The 15,262-nt window shown below is 38.3% G+C and overlaps 1 protein-coding gene across 10 annotated transcripts in view; it reads right to left on the bottom strand.

Moving 5' to 3' along the window:
* The window catches only part of LOC101095098 (alpha-fetoprotein-like), a 53,910-nt gene that overhangs the window by 24,383 nt on the left and 14,265 nt on the right, over positions 1-15,262 (bottom strand). For 9 of the 10 annotated variants that reach the window (XM_019829380.3, XM_019829379.3, XM_003985331.4 and 6 more), the window contains exons 6-10: positions 12,842-12,939; positions 11,195-11,324; positions 4,101-4,315; positions 2,471-2,603; positions 501-598 (exon numbers count right to left, since the gene is read on the bottom strand). In XM_019829380.3, the coding sequence (XP_019684939.3) occupies positions 501-598; positions 2,471-2,603; positions 4,101-4,315; positions 11,195-11,324; positions 12,842-12,939 (674 nt within the window). The remainder of the gene's footprint in view (positions 1-500; positions 599-2,470; positions 2,604-4,100; positions 4,316-11,194; positions 11,325-12,841; positions 12,940-15,262) is intronic. The other variant, XM_019829378.3, reaches the window with a different exon arrangement.

Below are 15,262 nucleotides of genomic sequence, written 5' to 3' on the forward strand. Positions count from 1 at the left end.
TGGGCTTTGTGCTCATAGCTTGGAGCCTAGAGCCTGCTTTGGATTCTGTGTTTCCCGCTATCTCTCTGCCCCTCCCCCGCTTGCACTCTGTCTCTCTCTCTCTCTCAAAAATAAACATTCAAAAAACTCTGCAGGCAAAGCCCCCCAAACTAAATGTGTGAGGGAGAGATATGAGGAAGGGGTGTGAGGGATATGAGGGAGGGGTGTGAAGGAGAGGACCCTGAAGAGACTGCAGGACGGGAGTCAAGGTCTGCTTGGTTCCCTAACCTGTGGGCATTGACCAGAATTCTGGAAACTGGCCTGGAGAGCCAGGTAAAGGCACATAAGTCTGTGTAGATATCTGTATTATTAAAACAAAGATAGGTTAATTTTGAACTCACATTTTCCTTGGCCTCTGACATTTTAAGGTTGGATGTAGACTCATAGCAGCTCTCAGCATCAGGAGTTAGCAAAAACTGACCAACAAACATATAAACCTGGACAATATCTTGGAAGCATACCTGTCATGGAAGTTAGCATCTCCTAATTTCTCACGTAAATCACAGTGATTTTTTATACGCTCATGGCTTTCACCAACCACTCTTTGGAACATCTCTTTCTGGAAAATAAAGATAATCAATATTTATCACTGTAACAATATATCTTGAGGTAAGATTGCAAAACCGTTTTCTGTAACAGTTTAATGTAACTGTTTTCCTAAATCCAGGGCTTTATTTACTTAGTGAGTTTGCAAATCTTGAAAAACATGTTTTGGTAAAGCAGGAATGTCCATGTACTTTGCAGAGAAAAGAAGTGGTACGAGATTGATGTTTAGTTTCTGGTGTATAAACTCATTTGTGGGTTTAAATGGCGTATTTTAGAAGAAAAAGGCAATCATTCATCAAGCCAAAAAGACATTCCTAAAGGTAGTTTATAGAGCTAAGTTTGATTGGTCAGAGTGTGTTGGTTAGATTTAATAAGACAGCCTTTTTACATAAATAGCACAGATAAAGAGATATAGATATAGGAATAGAAATACAGATACAGGGCACCGGGGTGGCTCAGTCAGTTAAGCATCTGACTTCGGCTCAGGTCATGATCTCACAGTTATGAGTTTGAGCCCTGCGTCGGTCTCTGTGCTGACAGCTCAGAGCCTGAAGCCTGCTTCAGATTCTGTGTCTCCCTCTCTCCCTGCCCCTCCCCCGCTCACACTCTGTCTCTCTTTCTCTCTCTCTCTCAAAAATAAATAAATAAACATTAAAAATTTTTTAAGAAATAGAGGTACATATTAAGAAGTCATGGTTTAATAAAAACATCTACCAGCCTTCAATATAGTACAGCACTCCACAAATACACATTGAAATGAATCAAATGGAATTCTCAGAAGTAACCGCAAGTTCAAAGAGTTCTTCAGCCATGCACATAAAATTCCAGTGGGAAAATACAAGCGACCTTCTAACCTTAACTCTTCAGTAGGAGGACTGGTTATCATCTTAACCAATCAGACCCAGTGCACCTGATCCTAATAAGCAGTGTTTGTTACAGTGAAAATGTTACCAGATTTGCAAACTATTTACCTGGATTTAACCCTTAGCCTTGTCCTTTACTGCCTGTGTGATATTGAGCAAGTCTTTTAAACCTTCTAAAACTCAATACCGTCATCCAGAATACAGTTAATAATTCTGGCATTACCTATGTTACTGGACTGGTGTCAGGATCAAATAGGACACTGGTGGTAAAGTCGCTTTGTAAACTCTAAACACCCACGCTCCTGTTATTAACGTTCATGCTTATGCTATTATCATAGTGATTATTGTGGAGGCCTACTGGCTACAAAAGGGTGCTCACCTACAGGGGACTAAATTACCTTCATCGATCCTTCTCTCTAGAAACAGAAAGATGGTAGATGTACCTGCTTGGGCCCAGACAGGACAAGGGATGCCTTCAAGCCTCCACCAGCACCCCACCCTCTGTAAACATGTAAGCCACTGCTTAGATAACAAAAGCCAGAGTCACTTGGTTCCTGGTAATCCGTGGATAAGTGATCACCTGGTCAGATGTAAGGTCACCTGCTTTTTTCATGTCAAATGCATAACAGAGCTACTGCCTGTAAGCAACATCATCTGGCCTGAAATAAGGATGGTTTCCGGGACTGCTTGTTGGAAACTGTCAACCTTCCCATACCCTAATACACTGTGCTTTCATGCTGCTAGCTACTATGCCCAGGAGACACGCATTAAAAGAGGAGATTGCACAGAGAAGGTTTCGTGAAGCACAGAATGTACAAGACAGGGATTCATATAGAGAACTGCTACAGTATGACGATGTGGCCTTTGGTTTAGAGGAGAATCACATTCCTTGTTCAGTGCTCGCAATTAACAAGCATATGCACAATCATTTTACAAAATAGGACGCTATTAACAGCGCTGGAATTATTCTCATGTTTGTAATCACTTGTGAGTAACAAGTTAAAAAATAAAAAGGAATTTACCCCATGGCTATAGCATTCCAGAGGATTTTCTAATTTACAGCATTTTCCCAATAAATTTTGATATACTGTATACACTCTTAAAATCACAGAAACTGCCAATTCTGAATGTCTTCTTGAATATTCATAAAGAAACCTATATCCATATGAAACAGATAGTAAACAGTAAAATTTAGAAGTCATGAGTTTTCTCTCAAAAGCCAATTATGATTATAAAATTTATTCAATATTGTAACTGATTTTAGGCATTTGGAAACCTTGAGAGGATGGCAGGGAGGTTTTACTGACTTCATTTTGAGAGAAGGAAACCAAGTCAGTAAAATTATGTGATTTTTCCAAAGTCACACAGGAGTAGGTGTCAGATTCAGAATCTGAAACTAAAACAATCTGATTGGCTGATGGGTTCCTGGCACAGGAACTTTTATGAGAAATTAATTTCAAGTGTTTGAATGAGGGTACATTTTTCTCAGGCATCTTTGAGGCTAGATTTTATAAGTATTAGAATTTTTTTTGAGAGAAAGTGCCAGCTAGGTATTAAATCACCATCTTCCCCTCTTGTCCAGATGAACATTCAAACCTGAGTAGTCCAAGCATAATCTACACATTCTTCTGTGTTACAAGAAAGAGAAATTTGGACTCTAGGATATTTACAAAGGAATCACAGAATCACAGGAGGCAAATTTATCTTATCCAGCCACCTCAGTTTATAGCTGGAACACTAGAGCCTGAGGAAATTAAGTGGCTTGACCTACATTCCAAAGCTTATGCACGACAAAACTAGACTTGGAACTCTCGTCTCCCAATTCATAGTTTAATGTGATTTCCACTAGGAAGGTGAGCCTATCGACTTTTCCAGTACCAAATGCAAGTTTAGGAATGAGTAGTTTCAGGCAGTGACATTTACTTTTATATAAGCCGTATCAAATGTAATTTTGGAAATATAGCTAAAGTCATTCTACAAAGAACTTTGAAGAAAATTCAAATTCTTATGCTTTGTTGGAGTTTAGTTGCTTCAAATAATGCTTCACAAAGTGACTTTGGAAATACTTCAATCACACAGCAATATTGTTTTAATATTACATATTGAAATCAGTTTGTCTTGCACAAATTAGTATGCATTTCTGAACGGACACCGGAGATGTTAATAGCCCATCTCTCTAATCTTTAAATGCCCCACCATGGCTTTGGTAATAGGTATTAAATTAATTAGAATAGAAGAACTGACCAGGTATTCCAATCTGAAGCCCTTAGAGATGAGTCCCTTAGAGCAAAACTTGCAAACACTTAACCCTCATTGTGTTCTTAAAAATGCCTGTATTAGTCGTATTTAAAAAATCAAGCGACTTCCAGCTTCTTTCAAAATGCAGTGGAACCAATAGCCCAAAGCCTGCGTTCCCACATGCTAACAGGTGGCTGGAGCTGTGCAAATAACTGCCACCTTTTAGACTCCACAAAGCATCTCCTCTGGATCACCGTTCCCATGCAGCCACTCATTTACGTCATGGGCCAGCCTCCGTCATCATTCAGGTTTACAACCCTTCCCCCCAAAATGCATAAGTATAGTATTCCATTAGTAAGATTTTACAATATACATATATATATATACATATGTACATATGTATATATGTATTACTCTGGCAGGAGATCATCTTGCTTGTCGATGAATTGCTTGCATACAAATCGGTCTTCTGTAAACCTGCTGAGTGGCAGAGATGAAAGATCAGGTTTGTCATCATTTTCTGAGTTGATAATGCATTCCCCTCGGAATGGCACGGACAGTGCACAGCAGGGAGTGATTTTGCTGGATAGGGTCGACTGTTTAGAACAGGTATCGTTCATAAGCTGGCTCTATAAAACATGAAAAGCGTAGTTATTTTTGATGACTTCATTCTGAACTTATTTATTTTTGTTGTTCTTGCTAGAAAACCAGAGAAAAACTTGGCACTCCTTTACTCTTGGCAGATTGAGAGACCGAAAAGGTCATTTATAGTGACTTGTTCTGATAAGGAGAGCTGCTCTGTTTGATCTTCCTCAAGTGTCACAAGCTCTTTCAACATCTCTTGCACTTAAAGGGAGACAGACACAATAATAGTGTCCATGGTTAGCCCCACAAAATACAAATGAAGAGAAGAGTTTTATTGTCCTGCTATTGTGGTTATTGTTTTAGGATTCCAGTTCGGAAAACATTTTGTCTCTGTCATTTACCATATATATTATCATATTACTATTATGTTTACGTATTTAACATATTTACTTACAAATATTATATGTGAATGATATTTACAAATATTAAATTTTACAAATTTACACGCAAATATTATGTGCGTGTGTGTATGAATAAGCTAATCTCTCTACACTTAAGAAACAATCTAATTCGAGAGTCAAATAATTAAACAACAATCGTAATGCAGTATAATAGAAGTTGTAAGAGAAGTGCATATGTGATGCTTTGGAAGAGAAAAGATTGGCAATCCAGACTGGATGGAGTCAGAGTGAAGATCTTAAACAATTTGAGTCTTGATGGACAAATAAACTTAGTTGGAAACCAATGAAAAGGAAGAACATTCTAAAGTTATTCATCTTTATATATAAAAATCTTGGAAGTGAGAGAATATGACATATTTGGGGAAATGATATATCGGATATTTGGGGGATTTTGAGAAAATGTAGTTGAGAAATGATGGAGAACAGTATGGAAGTTCCTCAGAAAGTTAAAAAGAGAACAACCCTATGACCCATCAGTTGCACTACTAGGTATTTGCCCAAAGGATACAAAAATACTGATTCAAAGGGATACGTTATCCCTGATGTTTATAGCAGCATTATTTACAATAGCCAAGATCTGGAAGCAGCCCAACTGTCCATCAATAGATGAATAAAGATGGCATGGTATAAGTATACAATGGAATATTATTCAGCCATAAAAAAGAATGAACTCTTGAGGAGCCTGGGTGGCTCAGTTGGTTAAGTGCCTAACTTTGGCTCAGGTCAAGATCCTGCGGTTTGTGGGTTCAAGCCCATGTCTGACTCTCTGCTGTCAGTGCAGAGCCTGCTTCAGATCTCTCTCCCTCTCTCTCTGCCCCTCCCCCACGGCTCTCTTTCTGTGTCCAAAATAAATAATTCAAAAGAAAAAGAATGAAATCTTGCCATTTGTAAAGACATGGATGGAGCTAGAGCATATTAAGCTAAGCGAAGTAAGTTGATCCGAGAAAGACAAATGCCATATAATTTCACTCATATGTGGAATTTAAGAAACAAAACAGAAAAACATAGGGGAGAAAAAAGAGGGAAATGAGGAAATAAACTCTCAACTATAGAAAACAAGTTAACGGAGGGGAGGTGGGCAGGGAGGTGTGTTAAATGGGTGATGGGGATTAAGGAATGCACTGGGTGTTGTATGTAAATTCTACACCTGAAACTAATATTACACTGGATGTTAACTAACTGGAATTTAAATAAAAACTTGGAATGGAGAAAAATAATAGGAAAAAAGAAAGAAAAAAGGAAATTATGGAGCTTGAACCAAATGAGTGATTGGGCAGACGTAAGAGCTGACGCATAGAATTGACAAGATTTTCATAAACGATAATTAGATTGGAGGCAGGGGGTGAGGTGAGGATGAAGAAACTAGAAGGGTGTAGGACACTGAGGTTAGCACTATTTACTGAAGTTAATATTCAAGAGAAATTAACAAATTTTAAGAGAATAGCCAAAAAGGGACACCAAAGAGTTAAGATGTTTTAAGGCGTCTATTAGGCATCTACATGGAGATTTCCTCTAAGCAGTTAGGACTTTAGATTAAGGACTCAGGAAAAAAGAAGAAAAATGAGCAAAAGGTCTAAATATGAAAGTACTAAGTTGAAGCTACATCAACAGGGTCACACTGAGACTGTTAGGGGAGAGTCTGTGCATTAGGTAACCAGCAGGCTTTCAGTGACTTACTAGAAGTAGGTTTGTTCCTTTCTCAATAAAGAAAGAATGCCTTGTGAGAAGACAGGCATATTGCCTCCAGGCAGTCGTTGGGGGTAGGAGTAGTTCCAGGCTGACAGAGGCTGTGTCATCTTGCCCTTGTGGTTTCTAACATTGCCTTCGGATTGGGGTGCTTGGGCCAGGAGATTATTATGGGCTAGGCCTAGAAATGGCATAAATCACTTCTGAACTCAGAAGGCAGAAGGCAGAACTCAGTCAGGTTGCCCTCACCAAGTTGTGAGACAGGCAGAAAATGTAGTTCATGGCTCAGCAACTCATCTAGGTCATGGAAAAGGAGAATGAAAGATGGCCAACCATCTTGGACCATACGTGTAAAATAAGAAAGGAAAAGGCCAAGAACAATTTTTTTTATATGAAATTTATTGACAAATTGGTTTCCATACAACACCCAGTGCTCATCCCAAAAGGTGCCAAGAACAATTTTTAAAGTAGTAGAAGAGGGGAAGAAAATTGATGAGAGGAACTGTAAGAAAACAGGCATTCCAGGTAGATGAAAAACCTCTCCCGCCATTTCTTACCTTCTAGACACACCTATGCAGAAATAATAAATGCTTCTGAGAATTTATTTGACTGGAAAAATAAACCTGTTGCCGTGGTTGACAGCTTTAGCTCTAAAGTCAGACTTCCTGAGTTCTAATCTTGACCTTGCTGTGTGACCTAGGCAAGCTACTTTGCCTCTCCATGTCTCAATTTCCTCATCTATAAAGTGGGGTTAAAATAATACTTGACGTCTTATGGTTGTGGGAAGTAAACAGACTAGTAATTGTTAGGGACAAAGAAAGGAGCCTGGAACAGATTAAGCACTAAAAAAAAAAGTGTTCATTAAGTAACAATGAAATGCTTGAAATTAATGCCTGGCACACAGAAATCATTTTTTAAAAGTTTGTGCTATAGCAATTATTACACAGTCCCAGAATGTCGGTCTAATAGGGCCTTGAAGTCAAAGAAAGAGAAAGAACTTTACAATGTAAAATTGAATTACATGGACTGTGTATTATAATAGACTGATAAGCCCTACTAACTCACATCACTTAGTATTAAAACATCTAGTATAAAGATTATTTGCTTTTTATGTTGGTGTGGTGTTGTGAAGCATCATGGGATGATATAATAATCATTGATAAAAACAAAAAAGCTTTCTAAGACATACAATTTAAATGTGTACCATCCATACAACATTCCTGAAAGCATTGGGAGAAATACTCTTTAAAAGACAATTAGATCGAGACAAAAAATAAACAGTAGAAAGGTATTCTTTTCTTGGTGAGTGCTGAGTAATGCACAGAATTGTTGACTCACGATTTTGCATACCTGAAACTAGTATAACACTATATGTTAACTACACTGGAATTGAAATGTTTTCAAAGGAGAAAGAAAGAATGAAAGAAAGAAAAAGAAAGAAAGAAAGAAAGAAAGAAAGAAAGAAAGAAAGAAAGAAAGAAAGAAAGAAAGAAAAGGGAGATGGGGGAGGAAGGGAGGGAAAGAAAGGGAGAGAAAGAGAGCTAAAGTTCTTCCCTCCTTCCATCCTTCCTTCCCTCCCTCCCTTCCTTCCTTCCCTCCCTTCTTCCTTCTTTCCCTCCCTCCCTCCCTTCCTTCCTTCCTTCCCTCCCTCTTTCCTTCCTTCCTTCCTTCTTTCCTTCCTTCCTTCCTTCCTTATTTCCCTTCCTCCCTCCCTTCCTTCCTCCCTCCCTCCTTCCTTCCCTCTCTCCCTCCCTCTTTCCTTCCTTCCTTCCTTCCCTCCCTCCCTCTTTCCTTCCTTCCTTCCTTCCTTCCTTCCTTCCTTCCTTCCTTCCCTCCCTCCCTCTTTCCTTCCTTCCTTCCTTCCTTCCTTCCTTCCTTCCTTCCCTCCCTCCCTCTTTCCTTCCTTCCTTCCTTCTCTCCTTCTTTCCTTCCTTCCTTCCTTCCTTCCTCTAGTGGAATAGAGTGTATCAAAGAAATGATAGTACAACTGAAATAATTCTTGTTAGCAAAATTATTAAAAAAGAGTAAATACAAAAAAATCTAAGAAGTCAACCCAACAACTGAGATAAAACACCTAAGCGAACCTGAGAGAATAAAATTAAAAGCATAAACGCAGTAGAAATAATAAATAAGTTCGAGAACTTTCTCTTGGAGAACACTGATACATGAAATAGGAGGTTTGCAAAGCTAATTAAATAAAGGAGAAAACACAAAATACATGGAGAAAAGGAAGTATAATTACATATTTGATGTTTTTAATTATCAAATAATAATATGTGGAACTTAATAGGTAAATAAGAAAATGTTGACAAAGGAAACTTTAAAAAAAAATGTATATTATAGGGTGCCTGGGTGTCCTCTGTTGGTTAAGTGTCTGACTTCGGCTCAGGCCATGACCTCACGGTTTGTGAGTTTGAGTCCCACAATGGGCTGGGTGCTAACAGCTCAGAGCCTGGAGCCTGTTTCAGATTCTGTGTATCCCTCTCTCTGCTCTGTCCTGCTCACACTCTGTTTCTCTCTCTCTCAAAAATAAATAAACATTTTTAAAAATGTATATTATAAAACCTGACCACAAAAAGGTACAGTTGATTCTCATTAGTCACAATAGTCTGAAATTCACTGAATTTGTGAATACTGAATAATGAGCCCTAAGAGAATATAGGATCAGGTTCCTGTAAGCCCCTGGTCACATTTTCATTGTCAACAAATCAAGACGTATCTTTGTTTTGTGTGTGTTTCTATTTAAAGACACATTATTAGGGCACCTGAGTGGCTCAGTTGGTTAAGTGCCAGACTTCAGCTCAGGTTATGATCTCACGGTTCATGAATTTGAGCCCCACATCAGACTCTGTGATGACAGCACAGAGCCTGCTTGGGATTCTCTGTCTCCCTCTCTCTCTGCCCCTCCTCTCCTCAAAATAAATAAACTTAAAAAATTTATTTAAATAAAAAGACCTTATTTAATATATATTATTGACTTATTAATGTTGAACGAATACATCTAACACATTGTCTTCTCCAGAAGCACATCATGACTTTTTGCGTTTAGGAACACCAGATAGCACTTCAGCACTAGGCTTGGGGGCCACTTCAAATAGCTAAATCACCTACAAAAAAAACCCCACAAAATGTGGGAAATGTGGCACTAGACTGTAGGAAGGAAGCTTATTTACAGTATGAGAGCTAAAACAAGAAGGTGAGCCTGGTCGTATTCCCCCCCAACTGTGCATCAGGCACAGTGCATCAGGCAACTCAAATGCTCCACTGTTCTGAGCATGCCCCGGTCTGTGGATGACCACACAAGTGCTCTGAGTGTTAATTTGGGGGTTACAAATAAATTCTGGCAAATAAGTAATTCACAAGTACAGAATTAATAAACAATGAGGATCGACTGAAAAATGTTAAAAGAAATCTATAGCAAAAGAAATGGAAAAGCTGTCCCACCAATTTCTTGTCTCAGTCTCTGCTTCAGTCTCATGGACAAGTTCTTTCAAACCTTCACAAAACAAGTAAGACCCAATACTATTATATTATTTCAGAGACTTCAAAAGGAAAAACAACGCAATTTTTGGAAGTTAGCGTAACTGAATACCAAAACCCGGAAGTTCTAGATCAATCTCACATGTAAACACAAATGCAAAAAATTGGAAATTATGTCCATATAAAATCCAGAAATACAGTAAAAGGAGATTGACTTAAGCAATCTAAAGATAGTTAAAAATTAAGAAATCTGTTACTATGATTCAACGAATAAATTAAATGAAAATCAAATGATCATCCCCAGAAGACAAAAGAACACTTACTAATGCTCAGCATCCATCCTAATTAAAAACAAAACCATCTCTAAAATGGAATGAAAATCTTTTTAAAAAAATTTTTTTTTCAACGTTTATTTATTTTTGGGACAGAGAGAGACAGAGCATGAACGGGGAGGGGCAGAGAGAGAGGGAGACACAGAATCGGAAACAGGCTCCAGGCTCCGAGCCGTCAGCCCAGAGCCTGACGCGGGGCTCGAACTCCCGGACCGCGAGATCGTGACCTGGCTGAAGTCGGACGCTTAACCGACTGCGCCACCCAGGCGCCGCTGGAATGAAAATCTTTTAACACATAATATCTTTGTCAAGCCAGTAACTTTGAACTTTGTCCGTGAAAGTCTGGACAAAGACAGGAATGCCAGAGCAGTCCACAGTTATTTTATATTGTTTGTGAACACTAGCCAATGCTATGAAATCATTCAAGACGGTTCTGGCATTCCTGACATGGTGCAGAACTACAAATGGACCTGTTCTGGAGTTCCTGGCTTGGCGCAGGTATTGTTTCTGTGTAAAGGATATTAGAGATTTTGTTTTGTTTTATTTTAATTATGATTGATTCTGTCAGTCCCCCAATTTCTCTTACTTTTCCCCCAAGTTCACCTAATCATACAAATAACACTCTGTTAGCCTGTCCTGAAAAGCCAGGACTCCTTCTAAATATGCGGAGTAGAGTTTCTTTTTTTTGTTTTTAAATTTTTTTTGTATATTTATTTTTGAGAGAGAGAGGGAGAGAATCTCACGAGGGGCAGAAAGGTGGGGAGAGAAAGAGAGAAGCGGGGTTCACCAGAAGTGGGGCTCGTGTTCTACCTGAAGCAGGCTAGGAGCTGACAGGAAGCGGGGCTCGAACTCATGAACCATGAGATCATGGCCTGAGCCAAAGTCAGACACCTGACGACGGAGCCACCCAAGCGCCCAAGTTTTTTAAAGGCTGAGTGAGTTTTAAGAAAGGGGAGGCTCTCACCCTGCCAAGTACACAGGCTACCACATCTCCTTCACAACAGGTCTGATGCAGATTTTTAACATCCCCGGCCAGTTTGGCAATTTCAGAAAAGCTAGCTTTCGGTTGTTTCTTAGTCAGCAGAACCAATTCCCTGAAAAGAAAAAGAAGTGTATGTTAAACCGTATTTTGAGTTCAATGCTTTCTAAAATTAGTTCTAGTTCATTGAGTAACCAAAATAATAGAAACACATTTGCAAATGTAGGATGAAGAGACTATGTTTTAAATGCTTTCTGTTTCTTCAATGATAGCACTCAGAGCCACGCAAAGATGTAAATCACAAAACAAACACCATTCGGTTCACGATCATGCAAAATATAGTCATTTTCAACATTTAAATTATCGCTTAAAGAAGCTGAGTTGCTTAGATGGGTAATTTGAAAATTTCTCTGACCCAACTTTCTAAGTAAAATCCTTCATCACAAAGAAAATAATTATAAGAGTCTTGGGTCTCCCTTGCCTGTCCTTGTGAACAACGGAGCAGCATCCCTGAAATTTCCCTGGCAATAGGGAAAACGGGCCTACCTTATAAGGAGAACTAAGCTTCCATGCAGCTCAGGTCTGTCCCGAATTGGGGAAGAAGGTGATAAAAGGAAGGATACATCTGGGCCAAGAAAGAGGCACACGGAGTAACATGAAATTCTCCCACACTTTCCATCCCTACCCTGAAAACGTCACTAGATTTTTCTCTTCTTTTTTTTTTTTTTTCAATTTTTTAAAGTTTATTTATTTTTGAGATACAGAGAGACAGAGTGCAAGTGGGGTAGGGGCAGAGAGAGGGAGACACAGAATCTGAAGCAGGCTCCAGGCTCTGAGCTGTCAGCACAGAACCGGATACAGGGGCTTGAAATCACGAACTGCGAGATGACCTGAGCCCAAGTCAGCTCTTAACTGACTGAGCCACCCCAGAAGCCCCTAGATTTTTCTGTACTGCAAGACACTGGAGCCAAAATCCTTTTTATCTTCACAGAGACAAGAATACATTTTATCTTCCAGCCTTTATCATGCAGAACGATTAAGTGCCTGCATCTGAATGTACAGAATCTTTTGCGCGCTAAGGCAGAGGCTTAGGGATCTGAGCCGATAGAAGAAATTGAGGCAGGAAATAGTGGGTTTAGATGAGGAATAGTGTGGTTTCAAGTCCAGCTTTACGTGCCCTATTGAACAGGCAGGTAGCATCCGTATGGAGAAAGGAACCAGGTTTGTACTGAAAGACATTATTAAATGAAAGAAAAATGATTTTTTGACCAGAATGGGGTGCTTGGGTGGCTCAGTTTGTTAAGCGTCCAATTTCGGCTCAGGTCATGATCTCACAGTTCATGCCCACTTCATTGGAGCCCACTTCGGGCTCTGTGCTGATAGCCCAGAGCCTGGAGCCTGCTTCAGATTCTGGTCTCCATCTCTCTCTGCCTCTCACCTGCTCATTCTCTCTCTCTCTCTCTCTCTCTCTCTCTCTCTCTCTCTCAAATAAATAAACAAGAAAGAAGAAAGAAAGAAAGAAAGAAAGAAAGAAAGAAAGAAAGAAGAAAGAAAATTGATTTTTCAAATGAGTTTGATCAAATGGGGTGATCCAACAGCAACAAAGTTCACATATCTCAATCAGTAACTTACACTGCTTTTGATACTTTGTGGTTGAATTTAATCCCAATTTCACATAAATGGTGATGCCTCAAAGATATTTCTCTCACGTATTTCCTGATGGGTTCTAACTGTAATCAGAAAAACAACGGATCAAAGACATGTGGTAGTAATAGAAAAAGTTAATCTTGTCATTAGTAAATAAGAAAGAAAAGTAAAAGTTGTGTATCTCAAAATTAGAAAGTCCTTATTGTTTTGCTTAAAAGATACCAAATCCAAAAGCACAACATGGTTGGTTGGTTTCATAAAATAGCATCTTACTTCCCAGAGATCACTTGGTCTAGAAGCTCAAACCTTTAGAATATAAAGAAGACAAGAAAGTGAGCAAGCAGAAGCCCAGACAGCACTAGAATAAATTGCAACAATGTCTTACAGTTGTGTTTTATTTTTATTCAAGTTACTAGCTCTGCCATCTGGCACATGTCTCCTATTGCAAATCTAAAATATATGCTCTCCAGTTTTGCAATATATATTAATGGAGTCCCCCCGCCCCACCCCTCAAGTATGTTTGCCATTTTCAACCTAGGATTTTTACTTTGGAAACTATCGCAAAAAAAATTCGTCTAAATAAATAAAAACATAATTATGCAAAAATGAGAACATGCATGTTTTGTTATGAAAGCAAAAATTCAGAGACAAACTGTCTCAACAGCAGAGTGACAGTAAGGTAAATAATGGCATATTAATTTTGACAAAATGTTTACTCTTAATAAAAAGTTTGCATTTTTAAATCTCAAATCAAAGCTATATATTCAGTGTGATCACAACAATGCACAAAATAAAATCTGTGAGTGGAAAAATGAATAAAAGGATATACACCAAATTGGTATCTCTGTATGCTGGGCATATTAGTAATATTTTAAAATTTCAGAACAGTTCTATATTTTCACTTAAGAAATTATAATGATGATAGATTGTTTTTACTTTGGGTAACTGCACCTTACAGTGCTATTTTTAAGAACAAGTTAGAAAATATATACAAAGGCAATATTCAAACCACAAAACTGGCACAACAATTATAATTTAATGTAATAATTATGATTAAATGTAGCTAATTATATTTTATAATACACATATAATTATTACTTTAGTCATTTTGTTGTATTATACTCATTTAAAATTTAATACAAACAAGCCCATACACTTCTTCATGAGAGAGTCTCTGAAGACTTAACTCATAAACCACATTCTTTGATCATAGACACAATTTTTACGCACTTGGTTATGGAATTTTCTCTGAGGAAGAAGCGAGAACTACTGGGAACAGACACCCTGGAAGCAGCAATACCGTAAAGATCATAAAGTGGGGGAGAGAAGGGAAGAACTCTTAGCTAACTTATAGGGGCATGTTTTACATTAAGGAAATTCTCCAGTGAGAAAGGTTAAGATTAAGAAAACTTTGTAACTACAGGCACCTGGGTGGCTCAGTCGGTTAAGCATCCATCCGACTTTGGTTCAGGTCATGATCTCACGGTTTGTGAGTTTGAGCCTTGCATCGGGCTCGGTGCTGACAGCTCAGAGCCTGGAGCCTGCTTCAGTTTCTGTGTCTCCCTCCCTCTCTGTCCCTCCCCTGGTCGCACTCTGTCTCTCTCATTCAAAAATAAATAAAACATTTAAAAAATTAAAAAAAAACTTTGTAACTTAGAAAAGGAAGCATGTTACTTAAAAAAAACCAAAAAAACAACTAAACTCCACAAAAAGTTCATTCTTCAGAAATGCAAAGTAATGAGACGTAAGACTGCACAATCTTTTATTTTTGTTGTCTTTAATTAATATAAAACCAAAAGAAAAAAAAAGACTTCCCTGCTTAAAAATTCAGAATTGGCTTCTGAAGGCATCACTAGGGGACAAATAGAAAAGGAGGTAAGAAATATACATATAAATAGCTTTAATGATAATAGCTATAATTATTGAGTACTTAGCATATGCCAGAACTCTTTAGATACATTATTTAATTTCTCACACCAGATAAATGATGAGGAGCTCCATAGGAAAAATAGGTGTAGAGGAATAGAGAAATAGGGGTTTGAGGAATATGAGATAAATTTGCACTGAGAAAATCAAAGGAAACAGAACAAAGTAGCACTGCATTTAGTCTTGAGGAATTCATCAAACGATTATCAAACTACTACTCATTTAAACACAACCTTTGGGAAAATCCATGTAGTGCCTTTTCTAGTAAAGACGGTTATTTTATGTGGAGATTTAGAACCTGTAATGAGCATGCATACAAAGTACTTTTATCATAGAACTAGTCAATGAAGGAGAAAAGGCCACATGGTTAAAATTAAGAGTGGTAAGATTGTATTGTCCAAAGATGGCTGCAGCAATATCTTCCGTCTGTGTTCCTCTTACAATGAGTCTTTGACAATCTGCTCCTCAAGAGGTACAGTA

This window comes from Felis catus, chromosome B1 (assembly GCF_018350175.1).
Source record: "Felis catus isolate Fca126 chromosome B1, F.catus_Fca126_mat1.0, whole genome shotgun sequence".
In the NCBI taxonomy this organism is placed as follows: domain Eukaryota; kingdom Metazoa; phylum Chordata; class Mammalia; order Carnivora; family Felidae; genus Felis; species Felis catus.